The sequence below is a fragment of the Salvelinus fontinalis genome, chromosome 34 (genome assembly GCF_029448725.1).
Source record: "Salvelinus fontinalis isolate EN_2023a chromosome 34, ASM2944872v1, whole genome shotgun sequence".
In the NCBI taxonomy this organism is placed as follows: domain Eukaryota; kingdom Metazoa; phylum Chordata; class Actinopteri; order Salmoniformes; family Salmonidae; genus Salvelinus; species Salvelinus fontinalis.
This window is the reverse complement of record NC_074698.1, coordinates 27142639-27160826: the sequence shown is the minus strand read 5'-3', so window position 1 is coordinate 27160826 and position 18188 is coordinate 27142639. Positions and strand designations below refer to the sequence as shown.

Below are 18188 nucleotides of genomic sequence, written 5' to 3'. Positions count from 1 at the left end.
CGGGAAACTGTTGAGCATGAAAAACTCAGCAGCATTGCAGTTCTTGACACAAACTGGTTCGCCTGGCACCTACTACCATAACCTGTTCAAAGGCACCTTTGTCTCAATTGTCTCAATGCTTTAAAATCCTTCTTTAATCTGTACTCCTCTTCATCTACTCTGACTGAAGTGGATTTAACAAGTGACATCAATAAGGGATCATAGCTTTCACCTGGATTCACCTGGTCAGTCTATGTCATGGAAATAGCAGGTGTCTTTTAAATATTTTGTACACTAAGTGTATGTTAAAAATACATGGTTGACAATAGCTTGTCACTTTGTTTATAAAAAGCTTTTAATCCCAAATAGTCACAGGAAAATAGTGTCCCCAAAATATACTGGGAAAACAAAAAATGTGAAAATATAACAGTAATGGTGATAATATATTCAACAACAATGGTGATAATATAACAGTAAAGGTGATAATATAACAACAACAATGGTGATAATATAACAATTATGGTGATAATATATTCAACAACAATGGTGATAATATAGCAATAATGATGATAATAACAACAACAATGGTGATAATATAACAATAATGGTGATAATATACAGTACCAGTAAAACGTTTAGACACACCTACTCATTTAAGGATTTCTCTTTATTTGTACTATTTTCTACATTGTAGAATAATAGTGAAGACATCAAAACTATGAAATAACACATACGGAATCATGTAGTAACCAAAAAAGTGTTAAACAAATCAAAATATATTTTATATTTGAGATTTTTCAAAGTAGCCACCATTTGCCTTGATGACAGTTTTGCACACTCTTGGCATTCTCTCAACCAGTTTCATGAGGTAGTCACCTGGAATGCATTTCAATTAACAGGTGTGCCTTGTTAAACATTCATTTGTGGAATTTATTTTCTTCTTAATGCGTTTGAGCCAATCAGTTGTTGTGTTGTGACAAGGTAAGGGTGGTATACAGAAGATAGCCCTATTTGGTAAAACACCAAGTCCATATTATGGCAAGAACAGCTCAAATAAGCAAAGAGAAACGACTGTCTGTCATTACTTTAAGACATGAAGGTCAGTCAATCCGGAAATTTTCAAGAACTGTGAAAGTTTCTTCAAGTGCAGGATGAAAAAAACATCAAGCGCTAAGATGAGACTGGCTCTCATGAGGACCACCACAGGAAAGGAAGACCCAGAGTTACCTCTGCTGCAGAGGATAAATTCATTAGAATTAACTGCACCTCAGATTGCAGCCCAAATAAATGCTTCACAGAGTTCAAGTAACAGACACATCTCAACATCAACTGTTCAGAGGAGACAGTGTGAATCAGGCCTTCATGGTCAAATTGCTGCAAAGAAACCACTACTAAAGGACACCAATAATAAGAAGAAACTTTCTTGGGCCAAGAAACACGAGCAATGGACATTAGACCAGTGGTAATCTGTCCTTTGGTCTGATGAGTCCAAATTTGAGATTTATGGTTCCAACCGCCATGTCTTTGTGAGACACAGAGTAGGTGAATGAATGATCTCTGCATGTGTGGCTCCCACCATAAATCATGGAGGAGGTGTGATAGTGTGGGGGTGCTTTGCTGGTGACACTGTCAATGATTTATTTAGACTGTCAATGATTTATTTAGATTTCAAGGCACACTTAACCAGCATGGCTACCACAGCATTCTGCAGCGATTCACCATCCCATCTGGTTTGCGCTTAGTGGGACTATCATTTGTTTTTCAACAGGACAATGACCCAACACACCTCCAGGCTGTGTAAGGGCTATTTGACCAAGAAGGAGAGTGATGGAGTGCTGCATCAGATGACCTGGCATCCACAATCACCCGACCTCAACCCAATTGAGATGGTTTGGGAAGAGTTGGACCGCAGAGTGAAGGAAAAACAGCCAACAAGTTCTCAGCATATGTGGGAAAAGCATTCCAGGTGAAGCTGGTTGAGAGAATGCCAAGAGTGGGCAAAGGGTGGCTACTTTGAAGATTCTAAAATATCAAAAATATTTTGATATGTTTAACACTTTTTTGGTTACTACATGATTCCATATGTGTTATTTCATAGTTTAGATGTCTTCACTATTATTCTACAATGTAGAAAATAGTAAAAATAAAGACAAATCCTTGAATGAGTAGGTGTGTCCAAACTTTTGACTGGTACTGTATGTAACAACAATGGTAATCTCAGACCTGTCAACTCGATATATGGTATTACTTCATGAGAATACGTGTCTTCCGGTCTCCAAGCAGTAGTCTGAAAAAAACAGATAGCATAAGAGGTTCTGAAGATGATGCTTTATTGTGGCATTATAGATCTCCATTCAGTATGCTCGCTTTCACATCAGTAATAAAAAGACTACACATTGAGGAACATGAGAAAACACATACAGTGAAATGGTGTGCGAGTACTTCAGTTTCTCCATGCATCATCCTGCACAATCTCGAACACATTCTTACAGTATAGCTACTGAACCAGACTATTCTGTCTGGGACGTAGCCTCATAGAATGACATATTAGAAGTCATTTAGTAGGATCTCTGTGTGTAGTCTATCCTCACCTAACCAGTGCAGCAGCCACCAGTCCACCAGTGATAGGTCCTACCCAGTAAACCCAGTGGTAGGTCCAGTAGTTGGCCACTATAGCAGGACCCAGGGCTCTGGCCGGGTTCAGACAGGTTCCAGACACATCTCCACTGAAGAAATAATAACGACAAAGAGTTTCAGAACCATGATAGTAGAAAACATGATTGTCTCCAGGTATGCAGCAGAACCATGTCCATCAAAACAACCATGTGCTGTATCTCTACCCATGATGCTATGAAACTAAATGTTGAGATAACAAGTATTTCATGTTTTGCCATGATCATGGTGTAGTGTGGGAACAGTAAATACCTTCCTTAAAAATGCCCAGAAGGTCATAATTGCAATGTAATGAGCGTGTTATCTGCACTACCTATCTAAGATGCTAATCTTTATGTCACAATAAAGCACATTTTAGCAGTGGCTGTTCCATATCTTCAGTTGTGGATGTAATCATTGATAACAACTCTACTTGAACATTTGTTTATCTTCCATTATTTCTTTGTTCATTATTAATTAACATTTTATAAATCAGCATATCATTTGTTTAAACAGTGTATAATAATGCATGTTATATCCATGTAAATAATTTATAACAAACTCTATTTAATAGGTAACAAATTATATAATAGTGGTTTCTAAATAGTTAATAAACAAACCTTCAAATAAACTTTTTCCAAACCTTCTCTATCCAGGCTAATTATTAAGAGAACAAATCCTTTTTTGGGAATAACTTGTACCAGGCCCAGGAAAACCTCTAGGCCCTAATAACCCTATAGCAGGAACTGACCAGGTCAAGTAGCCAGGAAAACCCCTAGGCCCTAATAACCCTATAGCAAGAACTGACCAGGTCAAATAGCCAGGAAAACCTCTAGGCCCTAATAACCCTATAGCAAGAACTGACCAGGTCAAGTAGCCAGGAAAACCCCTAGGCCCTAATAACCCTATAGCGAGAACTGACCAGGTCAAATAGCCAGGAAAACCTCTAGGCCCTAATAACCCTATAGCAAGAACTGACCAGGTCAAGTAGCCAGGAAACACTTTGGGCCAAGTTACAGTACAAGTGAAAAATTCCACTCTTGACCCTCTCAGTATCTCACCCAGCCAGGATGTTGATGATGACAGTACAGCCCACCATGAAGGGCACCATGGGACTGCTACTCTTGGCGTTGACCGCCCCCAGCAGCACCACCATGGTGACCAGGCAGGTCATGGCTATCTCCCCAAACAGAGCCCCCCACAGCTGATCTTGTGATTGCAGCAGGGCAAACGCTGCCCCCTGGGCCTTGGAGTAGTTCTCTGTTGTGGTCATCAGCTGAGGAACAATGGATTCAGGTTTATTTACTTTTACTGGCAGTGATGTCATTATGCTACTACAAACCCCAATGCATTGTCTGACGAGCTAAACTGGGGTCATGTCTGTTGTCTGCATATCTAATCTATGTAGTTGTGAACATTCATTTTATAGTTTTTTTGCATGAGTTTTGATTTGACTCAATTCAATTGATATTTTTTTTCTGCATTTAAAATAATTTCAAGGTGCATGACACAATTCTCCCTCCACAGATACTGTTAGTCATAGATGTGCATTGAATGACCACTGATATCAGGTTTTACTGTCACGCCCTGACCTGAGATATCTCTGTTTTCTTTATATTTTGGTTAGGTCAGGGTGCGACTAGGGTGGGTACGTTAGTTTTTGTATTGTCTAGGTTTTTTTGTATGTCTAGGGGTTTTGTAGGTCTAGGTGATTTGTATGTCTATGGTGGCCTGATATAGTTCCCAATCAGAGGCAGCTGTTTATCGTTGTCTCTGATTGGGGATCATATTTCGGTAGCCATTTTCCCTTTGGTGTTCGTGGGTTCTTGTCTATGTGTAGTTGCCTGTCAGCACTCATTTTGTATAGCTTCACGTGTCGTTTTCTTATTTTGGTTCGTTTGTTCAGTGTTCATTCTTATTATAATAAAGAATGTACGCATACCACGCTGCGCCTTGGTCCGATTCGTATAACGAACGTGACATTAACCCTCACCTTTGACATAGAAGCACCTAGCACACCCCCTATGAGCTGACTGATGAGGTAGGGCCCCACCATATTCAGCTTCATGCCTCCACACAGGTAGATAGCAATGGTAAACGGTGGGTTAAAATGGGAGCCGCTGTGGAGGTCAGAGAGAAATAGCAGAAGGATGGTCAGATAGCCCAGGAGGGTTGGGTTTTACACAGTATATTTCACAGTTTAACATTACTCACCTTCACACTTTGACCTTTGTATCAGTTCAAGGAGATTGGCTTTAGATATTGATTAGACATTGTTAATATGTTCACTCAATTATTAGGTATAACAATATGAATGGGGTCACAGTTGCTTTATAAACTTGGGATATGTATGTGTCAGGTGCATCTGTGAAATCATTACACCACAATGGCCACTGTTTCTAAGTTGAATGGCACTCACTGGAATGAGAATGGTTTTACAACCTTAGGTCTATTACCTTCATCTGTGAAAGACTGTTTTTGAACTCTGCACATGATGAAGAAACACATAATCACCACAAAAAGAATACGGGACTTATGGGTTTCCACTCCGTGTGTGTTCAGTATTTTGACCCCAAAATTGTAGCAATATAGAACGTTGTAGCAATATAGAACATTGTAGCAACATAGAACATTGCAAATATAATGGAATAATGGGCATGCATTGCACTCAAATGCATTTATTCCACTCATATTAAAGCACACAACATACTGTTCATGCAAAATATAAATGCTCCATTGAAAACAAATGATTAACGTTAATCTCAAAAGGAGACCAAAGTACAACACTGTAATGATGTAATATGAGACACTTTGCAGACACTTTTATCCAAAACAACACAGTACAGTGAGTACAGTGAGACAGGGTATCAATACACTGTATATAAACACACAGACCTGATCTCTGCCATGCAAGCCACCATGACTGCTACAGCCAGACCATGGACCAGGGCTGGCTGCAGCCTCCCTGCTGCCTCCACATTCTCTATGACCGACACACAGCCGATGAACACAAAGAACATGGTCCCCACCAGCTCAGCCAGACATGGCTGGACCAGGCGCTCAAACTTGTTGGGAGGCTTGACCGGGGCTTTCTTAGAGTCTGATGCCATCAGGGATGTACCAATGTCACCCAGTTCCATTGTCCCTTCTGTCATAGTGGAAAGGAGTTTGGAGAGATAGAATGAGAATAGAGGAGAGAGAGCAAGAATAGAGGAGAGAGAGAGAGAGAGAGAGAGAGAGAGAGAGAGAGAGAGAGAGAGAGAGAGAGAGAGAGAGAGAGAGAGAGAGAGAGAGAGAGAGAGAGAGAGAGAGAGAGAGAGAGAGAGAGAGAGAATGGAGGAGTTTGGAGAGGAAATAGATGAGAGAGAGGAGTCTTTGTATCTAGAGATACAGTGCAGCACTAGCGATAATGTCCGCAGGTGTGTGTCCAAATATCTAAATGTTTGCGTTGCTAGTCACTTGAACTTTGGTAAGTTCAAAGAACGATAGGGCGAGATAGAGAGTGGAGAGAGAAAGAGAGCGAGAGAGAGAGCATAAAATTGAATTGCTCCATTGACCAACGATGGACTCTTTGACACTGATATCCATGTTATGATTAATCCAAGTCAGTTTACTCTAGTGAACACAGTACAACAGACAACCAGTTCACAGTATAGTAATCGTCCAGCAGACAGATATTTTGTTGGCACTGATTTGAAAACAACATTTTCAGCATAGAGCATATGTCAATATGATTATGATATGTTTTTACTATTTAAATAAACTAAATGTTTTGTTAGTTTGTTAATACAGCAGCCTACTACCAGACATAATGTTCTAGATTTACAGGTCAAGCAAAACAGTTTCCTCTTGGTTAACCTGCTTGTATTAATCATGCATAGATCATTGATGTTAGCCAGTCCCAGATAGATAAGATTAAGCATTAAAACTAGACAGTTTGACGAAGTCTCTGCACCTGTGCAAAGTCTGCTCCTGTTATTCTCTGAAGGGAGTAAAACACAATCCAGTGAAACATGAAACTGGCTTTTTACACTTTAGCATAATATCTTATTATTTGTCCTAAATGGTAGACACATCCATCAGCAAATAACAGGTGATAAATTGACATTGTAAATGTGTAGAATGTGGCAAAATCAGACTGTTACTGTGCTTACAGGCATCATGTATGTACTTATTCTTGAGGGGGCACTAATGGAATTAATGAATTCATTTAATAATTAATTTGTATTAATTGCGTATGAAAGAAACAGTATCTTCTATATTTCCAACGTACAAATCAATAAATGGACATGACGACAACGCCTCTGCTGTACACGTTTATACTTAATTTCTTGAATCTTCACTGCAACATTTTTTGAACGTTCACATACTGCTGTCTCAAATGAGTGTCTGCCATAGAAATATAATTACTAGAAGAGAGGTCCACGTTCAAGTCAATGAGGACATAATGGGAGGACCGGTTGTCTGAGGGGCTATGTCCTTTCTAGTAATTATATTTCTATGGCTGAGACACTCATATCATGACAGATGCTGCTAGACTTTCAGTCAAGATAGCAATTACAGTGTCAAATTCAATGTTATCTACTGTGGCTAGTTTTTGGATGTCTGTGTGCAGATAATCAGTGAAAAGGCATGACGCATATGGAAGGTTGTATCACAGTACAGTGAGAGTCAGACCAATGCAAGGCTGTAGTTCACCACATAACCAAAAGGTGGCGGTATAAAACACAGACTATGGGCCAGAAGTCACTTCTACTATGTCAAAAGGGATCAATCATAGAAAGAAATATGCAATATAATATTTAATGCACAAAAATTCGTTTATACAAATGGCATTGAATAAAATAGATTACATTTATGGACAATAGATAATCTATATATAACGGTATAGAATAAAGTTACATTGGTAAGATTATTTTAAACTAAGAGACATGGAAATAGTATCACAAAAATACTGTTAGAATATGTGGATTTTGGAAATGTACATTTTTATGGACTTGAACTGGAAACCTACATCTGTATCACATCAAGAGAACTCTGGTTTTCTCATCCCCAAGCAGTAATCTGAAAATAGGAAAAACACACCATCAAAATAGTACAGAATTGTTGAATGTAACATCACTCAACAAGTTGTTGCTTCCACACATTGTTTCTTTCGTTTTTTTTAAACATAAATGTAAATAATTCCACAAAATATGTCTTAGACAACACAAGACTTTAACAAGGAAAACCAAGATAAAAAGGTGTTAAATCCACACATTGTTAAAACTAGGTTAATGACTCTCCCAGACTTAAGAATTGTATAAAAGCACCCATTGTAAGAGTAACTTTCCATCACATAGCTAGCCATTGATTTTAGAGGGACAGTTCATGTTTATCAAGTTGAGGACAAACAGCCCTGTCTAACAGCCCTGACTAACAGCCCTGACTAACAGCCCTGTCTAACAGCCCTGTCTAACAGCCCTGTCTAACAGCCCTGTCTAACAGCCCTGTCTAACAGCCCTGACTAACAGCCCTGTCTAACAGCCCTGTCTAACAGCCCTGTCTAACAGCCCTGTCTAACAGCCCTGTCTAACAGCCCTGACTAACAGCCCTGTCTAACAGCCCTGTCAAACAGCCCTGTCTAACAGCCCTGACTAACAGCCCTGACTAACAGCCCTGACTAACAGCCCTGTCTAACAGCCCTGTCTAACAGCCCTGTCTAACAGCCCTGTCTAACAGCCATGTCTAACAGCCCTGTCTAACAGCCATGTTACGATAAAGGGTTTACTCGCACAAGACAACATATCCCCCGATATGGTGGTGCTAGATTCTCTTGCTGATTTGCAAGAATTTATGGGCAGACAAGGCTTCTAATCCCACACTTGCAGCTAGTGTTGGCAACTTCCATTCAATAGTAAATATATTCCATTCTAATCTATGGAGCTCCAGTTGGGTCATTATTCTAGTATTAATGGTCATTTCAAGGACAAAGATTAAGGCTGCTTTCCCAACCAAAGAGTTTCAATAGTAGCTTGGGCTCCAGTCGGTTTCTGTTTCAATCCAAACAGGACAATGATGTAAACAGCCAGGTATCCAGGCCCCAGAAGATCAGAGCCGTACAGTACCGTATGAAGCTGGCGGTTAGCAGGGCTCCAGACATGGGTCCCACCCAGTAGATCCAGTGGTAGCTCCAGTAGTTGGCCACCACGGCCGGGCCAAAGGCACGAGCTGGGTTCATACATGCCCCAGACACTGCTCCCCTGTAGAGGATGTGATATAAAAGCGATGCATGAATGAATGATAGAGCATGTGGTGTCTTACGGTACACAGTAAGGAGTGTATTGTGGTGTACATTGTGTTTTATTGGTAGTGTACAGGTATTTATCTCAGTAGTAGGTAACTATACTGTACAAAGGTAGGCCATTACATCAAACATCAAGACAAAGGAGATGATTGTGGACTACAGGAAAAAGAGGACCGAACACTCGCATTGACGGGGCTGCAGTGGAGCAGGTTGAGAGCTTCAAGTTCCTTGGTGTCCACTTCACCAACAAACTAACATGGTCCAAGCACACCAAGACAGTCGTGAAGAGGGCACAACAAAACCTATTCCCCCTTAGGAGACTGAAAAGCATTGTCATGGGTCCTCAGATCCTCAAAAGGTTCTACAGCTGCACCATCGAGAGCATCCTGACTTGTTGCATCACTGCCTGGTATGGCAAATGCTCGGCCTCCGACCGCAAGGCACTACAGAGGGTAGAGCGAACGTCCCAGTACATCAGGCCAAGCTTCCTGCCATCCAGGACCTCTATACCAAGCGGTGTCAGAGGAAGGCCCTAACAATTGTCAAAGACTCCAGCCACCCTAGTCATAGACTGTTCTCTCTGCTACCGCACGGCAAGCGGTACCGGAGCGCCAAGTCTTGTTCCAAGAGGCTTCTAAACAGCTTTTACCCCAATGCCATAAGACTCCTGAACATCTAGTTAAATGGCTACCCAGACTATTTTCAGTGCCCCCCCCCCCCTCTTTACACCACTGCTATTCTCTTTTGTCATCTATGCATAGTCACTTTAATAACTCTACCTACATGTACATTCTACCTCAAATAACCGGTGCCCCGGCACATTAACTCTGTATCGCTACCCCCCTGTATATAGTCTCACTATTGTTATTTTACTGCTCCTCTTTAATTACTTGTTACTTTTATCTCTTATTCTTATCTGTATTTTGTTTAACTGCATTGTTGGTTAGGGGCTCGTAAGTAAGCATTTCACTGTAAGGTCTGTTATTTTCCTGTTGTTTTCGGCGCATGTGACTAATAACATTTGATTTGTTTGTATCTGAAAGTTGTTCTGCAGAATATACAGTACAGTCTTCCTCCCATCCCTTACCCACACACCTTACATCAATCCACTCCACGACCACCCCACCCACCACTCTTACACCACACCTTCTACCCCATGGGTCCTCACCCAGCCAGGATGTCTGCGGTCACGGTCAGCCCGATGCAGAGAGGGGCCAACAGGCTGCGGGTGCGTCCATTCACGGCCCCCATACACACCACCATCGTCAGGAACAGAGTCATGATCACCTCTGCCACCGTGGCTGGTACTATCTGGGTGTCTGCCTGCACTGTGTTGAATGCTGCCCCTGAAACTTTGGCATAGTTCATGGATGGGGAAATCACCTGGAGAAGGAGATATTACTGATATGAATATAGGATATGTAGGGAGAAAAGTATAGGTCCAGATACAGAAGAACATTATTTAATATTTGCTTATCGACTGCTACTTTCCACTGGTCATATTCTACATCTGTTCAGTTTGTCTTTTCAAGTGTGATAAAATAATATACAGTACTAGCCAAAAGTTTGGACACACCTACTCATTCAAGGGTTTGTCTTTATTTTTACTATTTTCTACGTTGTAGAATACTAGTGAAGACAATCAAACGATGAAATAACATATGGAATCACGTAGTAACCAAAAAAGTGTTAAACAAATCAAAATACATTTTATATTTTAGATTCTTCAAAGTAGCCACCCTTTGCCTTGCTGACAGCTTTGCCCACTCTTGGCATTCTCTCAACCAGCTTCACCTGGAATGCTTTTCCACCAGTCTTGAAGGAGTTGCCACATACGCTGAGCACTTGCTGGCTGCTTTTCCTTCACTCAGCGGTCCAACTCATCCCAAACCATCTCAATTGGGTTGAGGTCGGGTGATTGTGGAGGCCAGGTCATCTGATGCAGCACTCCTTCACTCTCCTTTTTGGTCAAATAGCCCTTACACAGCCTGGAGGTGTGTTGGATCATTGTCCTGTTGAAAAACAAATGATAGTCCCACTAAGCGCAAACCACCAGCAACGCGGCCCCACACCATCACACCTCCTCCATGCTTCACAGTGGGTACCACACATGCAGAGGTCATCCGTTCACCTACTCTGCGTCTCACAAGAACACAGCGGTTGGAACCAAAAATCAAAAATTTTGACTCATCAGACCAAAGGACAGATTTCCACCGGTCTAATGTCCATTGCTCGTGTTTCTTGGCCCAAGCAAGTCTCTTCTTCTTATAAGTGTCCTTTAGTAGTGGTTTCTTTGCAGCAATTTGACCATGAAGGCCTGATTCACTCAGTCTCCTCTGAACCGTTGATGTTGAGATGTGTTACTTGAACCCTGTGAAGCATTTATTTGGGCTGCAACTTCTGAGGCAGGTAACTCTGATGAACTTATCCTTTGCAGCAGAGGTAACTCTGGGTCTTCCTTTCCTGTGCGGTCCACATGAGAGCCAGTTTCATCATAGCGCCTGATGGTTTTTGCGACTGCACTTGAAGAAACTGTCAAAGTTCTTGAAATGTTTTGGATTGACTGACCTTCATGTCTTAAAGTAATGATGGACTGTCGTTTCTCTTTGCTTATTTGAGCTGGTCTTGCCATAATATGAACTTGGTATTTTACCAAATAGGGCTATCTTCTGTGTACCAATCCTATCATGTCATAACACAACTGATTGGCTCAAACGCATTAAGAAGGAAAGAAATTCCACAAATTAACTTTAAACAAGGCACACCTGTTAATTGAAATGCATTCCAGGTGACTACCTCATGAAGCTGGTTGAGAGAATCCCTAGAGTTTTCAAAGCTGTCATCAAGGCAAAGGGTGGCTACTTTGAAAAATATAAAATGTAAAATATATTTAGATTTGTTTAACACTTTTTTTGGTTCCTACATTATTCCATATGTATTATTTCATAGTGTTGATGTCTTCACTATTATTCTACAGTGTAGAAAATAGTACAAATAAAGAAAAACCCTGGAATGAGTAGGTGTGTCCAAACTTTTGACTAGTACTGAACATATACACTACCGTTCAAAAGTTTTGGGTCAAAAAATAAAGAAAAGTACATTTTCTGTCCATTAAAATAACATCAAATTGATCAGAAATACATTGTAGACATTGTTCATGTTGTAAATGACTATTGTAGCTGGAAACGGCAGATTTTTTATGGAATATCTACAGTACGTAGGCATGCAGAGGCCCATTATCAGCAACCATCACTCCTGTGTTCCAATGGCACGTTGTGTTAGCTTATCCAAGTTTATGATTTTAAAAGGCTAATTGATCATTAGAAAAACCTTTTGCAATTATGTTAGCACAGCTGAAAACTGTTGCTCTGATTAAAGAAGCAATTCAACTGGCCTTCTTTAGACTAGTTGAGTATCTGAAGCGTAAGCATTTGTGGGTTCTATTACAGGATCAAAATGGATAGAAACAAAGAACTTTCTTCTGAAACTCGTCAGTCTATTCTTGTTCTGAGAAATGAAGGCTATTCCATGTGAGAAATTGCCAAGAAACTGAAGATCTCGTACAACGCTGTGTACCTCCCTCCACAGAGCAGCACAAACTGGCTATACCCTGAAAAGAAAGAGGAGTGGGAGGCCCCGGTGCACAACTGAGCAAGAGGACAAGTACATTAGAGTGTCTAGTTTGAGAAACAGATTCCTCACAAGTCCTCAACTGGCAGCTTCATTAAATAGTACCCGCAAAACACCAGTCTCAACGTCTACAGTGAAGAGGCGACTCCGGGATGCTGGTCTTCTAGGCAGAGATGCAAAGAAAAAGCCATATCTCAGACTGGCTAATAAAAATAAAATATTAAGATGAGCAAAAGAACGCAGACACTGGACAGAGGAACTCTGCCTAGAAGGCCAGCATCCCGGAGTCGCCTCTTCACTGCTGATGTTGAAAATGGTGTTTTGCGGGTACTATTTAATGAAGCTGCCAGTTGAGGACTTGTGAGGCGTCTGAAAACTTTCAGGGAACCATAGTAAAACATCCTCAGTACCTCCCTGAAACCTAAAAATTAACATTCCCAGAACAAATCAAATCAAATTGGATTTGTCACATGCGCCGAATACAACAGGTGTAGTTCTTACAGTGAAATGCTTACATACAAGCCCTTAACCAACAAAGCAGTTTAAAAAAACTTCTGTTCTCAGAACATTTAAAAAACATACATTTTTACCAGTCAGGAAACATATGGCTTCATTCCCAGAACCAATGGGAAACCAAAAACGTATGTTCCCACAACCTCCAAGGAACCAAATGTGCCTGCAGGGTGATGGCCAATGAGCTCTTGACTTTACAAGGTGGTGAAACGCAGACTCAACTCATCTTGTTCAGCTCTAAGGATACTGTACATGTAAATGACTGCCAATAGAGTAGAGTGGGTGACTGCCTGGTCACTCAACCCTCACGGACGTCAATTGCTTTATCGTTTTACTGTCCTGATAGCAGCCAAGAGAAGAGCAGGGTAGGTGTAGGAAGAGATTATTGTCATGATCCATATCTGAAGTGTTGATAGGATGAGGATGATCATACTGTTAGGGTAAGTGTGGAATGTACAAGTGTTGTGTATTATGGGACGATCAAACCTCTGAAAGTGTGAAATATCTAGTTGATATTTTCCTGACGTTTACATAGTCTTTATGACAGTAGGCCTACCCATTTGGTGCCAGTGTAACGGGTGACGCTCTCCTCATCCTCGGACGAGGTGAGGAGAGAAGGATCTTCAGACCAAAACGCAGGCTCAGGGAAATAAGCCATCTTTATTATAACAACGATGATGGCAAACACGAAACGAAACAAACACTTTCCAAACTACAAAATAACAAAACGACGTTGACGAAACCTGAACATAAACTTACGTACAGGAAACAGACGACATCGAAACGAAAACGAAACAAACAAACGCTACAGTCCAGTGTGGTACGAACAAACATACTGACACAGGAGACAATCACCCACAAACAAACAGTGAGAATGCCCTACCTAAATATGACTCTTAATTAGAGGCAAACGCAAACCACCTGCCTCTAATCAAGAGCCATACCAGGCAAACCGAAACCAACATAGAAACAGATAACATAGAATGCCCACCCAACCTCACGTCCTGACCAACTAACACACAAAAACTAACATAAATAGGTCAGGAACGTGACAGTACCCCCCCCACAAGGTGCGAACTCCGGACGCACCAGCACAAAGTCTAGGGGAGGGTCTGGGTGGGCATCTAACCACGGTGGTGGCTCAGGCTCCGGGCGCGGTTCCCACCCCACCATAATCCATCCTAGCCCCCTCCCTTCAAGAATGTCCACCCTCTTACTTCCCCCACAAAATCATCCTAATAACATATCTAATAATGACAATACCGGGACAGAGAGATAAACCAAGACAGAGGGATAGATAAGACTATAGAGGTAGATAAAGATAGAGAGGGAGATCAGGATAGAGGGGCAACTCCCAACTGAAAGGCAGCTCCGGACAGAGAGACAGCTCTGGACTGATGGGCAGTTCTGGGTATCTAGCCTTTTCAGGCTGAAGGGCAGCTCATGGCTGACTGACGACTCTCGATGCTCATGGCTGGCTGACGGCTCTCGACGCTCATGGCAGGCTGACGGCTCTCGACGCTCATGGCAGGCTGACGGCTCTCGACGCTCATGGCAGGCTGACGGCTCTCGACGCTCATGGCAGGCTGACGGCTCTCGACGCTCATGGCAGGCTGACGGCTCTCGACGCTCATGGCGCTCTGACGGCTCTCGACGCTCATGGCGCTCTGACGGCTCTCGACGCTCATGGCGCTCTGACGGCTCTCGACGCTCATGGCGCTCTGACGGCTCTCGACGCTCATGGCGCTCTGACGGCTCTGGCTGCTCATGGCGCTCTGACGGCTCTGGCTGCTCATGGCTCGCTGGCGGCTCTGGCAGATCCTGTCTGGTTGGCGGCTCTGGCAGATCCTGTCTGGTTGGCGGCTCTGGCAGATCCTGTCTGGTTGGCGGCTCTGGCAGATCCTGTCTGGTTGGCGGCTCTGGCAGATCCTGTCTGGTTGGCGGCTCTGGCGGATCCTGTCTGGCTGACGGCTCTGGCGGATCCTGTCTGGCTGACGGCTCTAGCGGCTCCTGTCTGGCTGACGGCTCTAGCGGCTCCTGTCTGGCTGACGGCTCTAGCGGCTCCTGTCTGGCTGACGGCTCTAGCGGCTCCTGTCTGGCAGACGGGCGGCTTTGCAGGCTCATGGCAGACGGGCGGCTTTGCAGGCTCATGGCAGACGGGCGGCTTTGCAGGCTCCTGGCAGACGGATGGCTCAGACGGCGCTGGGGAGACGGATGGCTCAGATGGCGCTGGGGAGACGGATGGCTCAGATGGCGCTGGGGAGACGGATGGCTCAGATGGCGCTGGGGAGACGGATGGCTCAGATGGCGCTGGGGAGACGGATGGCTCAGATGGCGCTGGGGAGACGGATGGCTCAGATGGCGCTGGGGAGACGGATGGCTCTGGCCGGATATGGCGCACTGTAGACCTGGTGCGTGGTGCCGGAACTGGAGGCACCGTGCTAATGACAAGCACCTTCCTACTAGTGCGGGGAGCAGGGACAGGGCACACTGTATTCTCAAAGCCTACTCTATCCCTGATGCGTGGTACCGGCACTGGTGACGCCGGGCTGAGGACAAGCACATCAGGATTAGTAGGGGGAGAATATACAGTGTGTACAGGGCTCTGGAGACGCACTGGTAGCTTAGTGCGTGGGGCCGGAACTGGAGGCACCGGGCTAGATACACGCACTACAGGGAGAGTGCGTGGAGGAGGAACAGGGCTCAGGATACGCACTGGTAGCCTAGTGCGTAGTGTATACACTGTAGGTACTAGGCTGGGGCGGGGAGGTGGTGCCGGAAATACCGGACCGTGGAGGCGTACTGGCACTCTTGAGCATTGAACCTGCCCAACCTTACCTGGTTGAATACTCCCGATTGCCCGACCAGTGCGGGGAGGTGGAATAACCCGCACCGGGCTATGTAGGCGAACCGGGGAAACCATGCGTAAGGCAGGTGCCATGTATGCCGGCCCGAGGAGACGCACTGGAGACCAGACTCGTTGAGCCGGCCTCATGACACCTGGCTCAATGCCCAATCTAGCCCTCCCAGTGCGGGGAGGTGGAATAACCCGCACTGGGCTATGCACTCGTACAGGAGACACCGTGCGCTCTACTGCGTAACACGGCGCCTGCCCGTACTCCCGCTCTCCACGGTAAGCCTGGGAAGTGGGCGCAGGTCTCCTACCTGCCCTTGGCCCACTATCTCCTAGCCCCCCCCCAAGAAATTTTTGGGAATTACTCACGGGCTTTTTTGGCTTCCGTGCCAGACGCGTTCCCTCATAGCTCCGGTTCCTCTCTCCGGTAGCCTCCGCTCTCCTCAGTGCCTCCAGCTGTTCCCATGGGAGGCGATCTCTACCAGCTAGGATCTCCTCCCAAGTGTAGCAACCCTTTCCATCCAAAACCTCGTCCCATGTCCATTGCTCCTTTCTCTCCTGTCCCTTACTCCGTTTCGTTTTCCCTTGCCGCTTGGTCTTAGCGTGTTGGTGGGTGATTCTGTAAAAATCGTGTGGCGGATTGACGGACCAAAATGCAGCAGTTGGAAAATAAGCCATCTTCTTTTATTTTAAAAGATGACAAACAATAAACACGAAACACTTTAACAAAATACAAAATAACAAAACGACGTTGACGAAACCTGAACATAAACTTATATAACTAAACATAAACTTACGTACAGGAAACAGACGACATCGAAACGAAAACAACAAACGCTACAGTCCAGTGTGGTACGAACAAACATACTGACACAGGAGACAATCACCCACAAACAAACAGTGAGAATGCCCTACCTAAATATGACTCTTAATTAGAGGCAAACGCAAACCACCTGCCTCTAATCAAGAGCCATACCAGGCAAACCGAAACCAACATAGAAACAGATAACATAGAATGCCCACCCAACCTCACGTCCTGACCAACTAACACACAAAAACTAACATAAATAGGTCAGGAACGTGACAGCCAGGTAGTTACTAAATACTGTATATTGAATTCTTGAATGTTCGTACTAGAAAGTACATATTGTTACCAAATAATTAAGTTAAATAAATGTACATGTTTTCAATGTCAATAAATAAGAACAATTATAATTAAAATCTTATTAAATACCAAGTTAGTACTAGTAGAAACAGTGCAACCCACATTTTAGTAGGCTACAGAGTACCCACCTTGGCTAGTCCTGCTCCTATCATCCCTCCACACAGCTGAGCCAGTATGTAGGGGACCAGCAGTATGATGTTGAGACCCCCGATCAGAAACACAGACACAGACACTGCTGGGTTGAAGTGCCCCCCACTGCAGAGAGAGACATGGAAGAATTGAATTACCCTAATACATTTGAATTAAGTTATTTTATTTTAAACAGTTCACAATAGTTTTTTATATGAGGCACATCCTTTAGAAAACAAAACAAACTATTTTAAATATAGAGGCATGTAGCAACAATAAAACCATAATAAGAAAAAATGCTGATGTAGATTGCCTCATCAAAATGGTACAAGTGTGATTTTAAAATTCTGTTGTGCATTTTAATGATCTAGTGTAGGCTACTTTGAAAGCACAGTCATAAAACTTCAAGTCAATGCTGATTAACAGATCAATTACAATTCTTCGTTTTTGCAATGCTTTTTTGCAATCTGTTACACATCAACATACTGCATGTTGAAAGCCAAGGAACAGACTCTTCTGTTGCTCTGCTAACATTTGAAAACCTGAGCATCAACTTCCCAGCTAGTCCCAAAACCTATACCATGTCATGGCCTGAAAAGTTGGCTATACAGCACAAACAGATCTAGGACCAGGTTATCACCTTCCAGCCTCTCACCACCCACCCCTAGAGGGGCTCCCCAGCCTTACCTGATCTCCCCCAGCACAGCGATGACGATGCCCAGGGCCAGGCCGTGTGCCAGGGCCGGCTGCAGCCTCCCGGTGCCCTCCGTGTTCTCGATCACAGACAGACACCCCACAAAGATAAACAGAGATGAACCCAGCAGCTCTGCCAGACAGGGCTGGATATAACGTTGGAACGCGTCCCTGAACGGCTTGGTACCGCTGTTTCCATCTGTGGCTGGATCTGGACCTTTCTCCTCTGGCTGGATCACATTGATGTCCAGGTCCCAGAGCTCGGTCTTAGACTCATAGAGAGCCAT

The 18188-nt window shown here is 43.6% G+C and overlaps 2 protein-coding genes across 2 annotated transcripts; both read right to left on the bottom strand.

Moving 5' to 3' along the window:
• Positions 1-1330: 1330 nt before the first annotated feature.
• On the bottom strand, positions 1331-6055 carry LOC129833642 (aquaporin-8-like). Its single transcript, XM_055898348.1, has 5 exons — positions 5527-6055; positions 4625-4751; positions 3693-3907; positions 2571-2705; positions 1331-2266 (listed from the first exon to the last, which is right to left on the bottom strand). The coding sequence occupies exons 1-5, from the start codon at positions 5784-5786 to the stop codon at positions 2224-2226; spliced, it is 780 nt and encodes a 259-aa protein (XP_055754323.1). The 5' UTR covers positions 5787-6055; the 3' UTR covers positions 1331-2223.
• A 1597-nt stretch (positions 6056-7652) lies between these two features.
• On the bottom strand, positions 7653-18188 carry LOC129832763 (aquaporin-8-like). The gene is made up of 5 exons (XM_055896762.1): positions 17896-18188; positions 17208-17334; positions 10086-10300; positions 8739-8873; positions 7653-7695 (listed from the first exon to the last, which is right to left on the bottom strand). Exons 1-5 carry the CDS (start codon positions 18186-18188, stop codon positions 7653-7655), a joined length of 813 nt encoding a protein of 270 aa, XP_055752737.1.

What these genes read in the sequence shown, in the direction of transcription:
- LOC129833642 (XM_055898348.1), bottom strand. Translation starts at nt 5,786, where the DNA reads ATGACAGAAGGGACAATGGAACTGGGTGACATTGGTACATCCCTGATG. An exon ending in ATCATCAACATCCTGGCTGG is followed by an intron (nt 2,706 to 3,692) that starts GTGAGATACTGA and finishes TTATTTCTTCAG; the next exon opens with TGGAGATGTGTCTGGAACCT. An exon ending in GTGGCTGCTGCACTGGTTAG is followed by an intron (nt 2,267 to 2,570) that starts GTGAGGATAGAC and finishes TGTTTTTTTCAG; the next exon opens with ACTACTGCTTGGAGACCGGA.
- LOC129832763 (XM_055896762.1), bottom strand. Translation starts at nt 18,188, where the DNA reads ATGGCTCTCTATGAGTCTAAGACCGAGCTCTGGGACCTGGACATCAAT. An exon ending in GCTGTGCTGGGGGAGATCAG is followed by an intron (nt 17,335 to 17,895) that starts GTAAGGCTGGGG and finishes CTCTCTCTGCAG; the next exon opens with TGGGGGGCACTTCAACCCAG. An exon ending in ACCGCAGACATCCTGGCTGG is followed by an intron (nt 8,874 to 10,085) that starts GTGAGGACCCAT and finishes CATCCTCTACAG; the next exon opens with GGGAGCAGTGTCTGGGGCAT.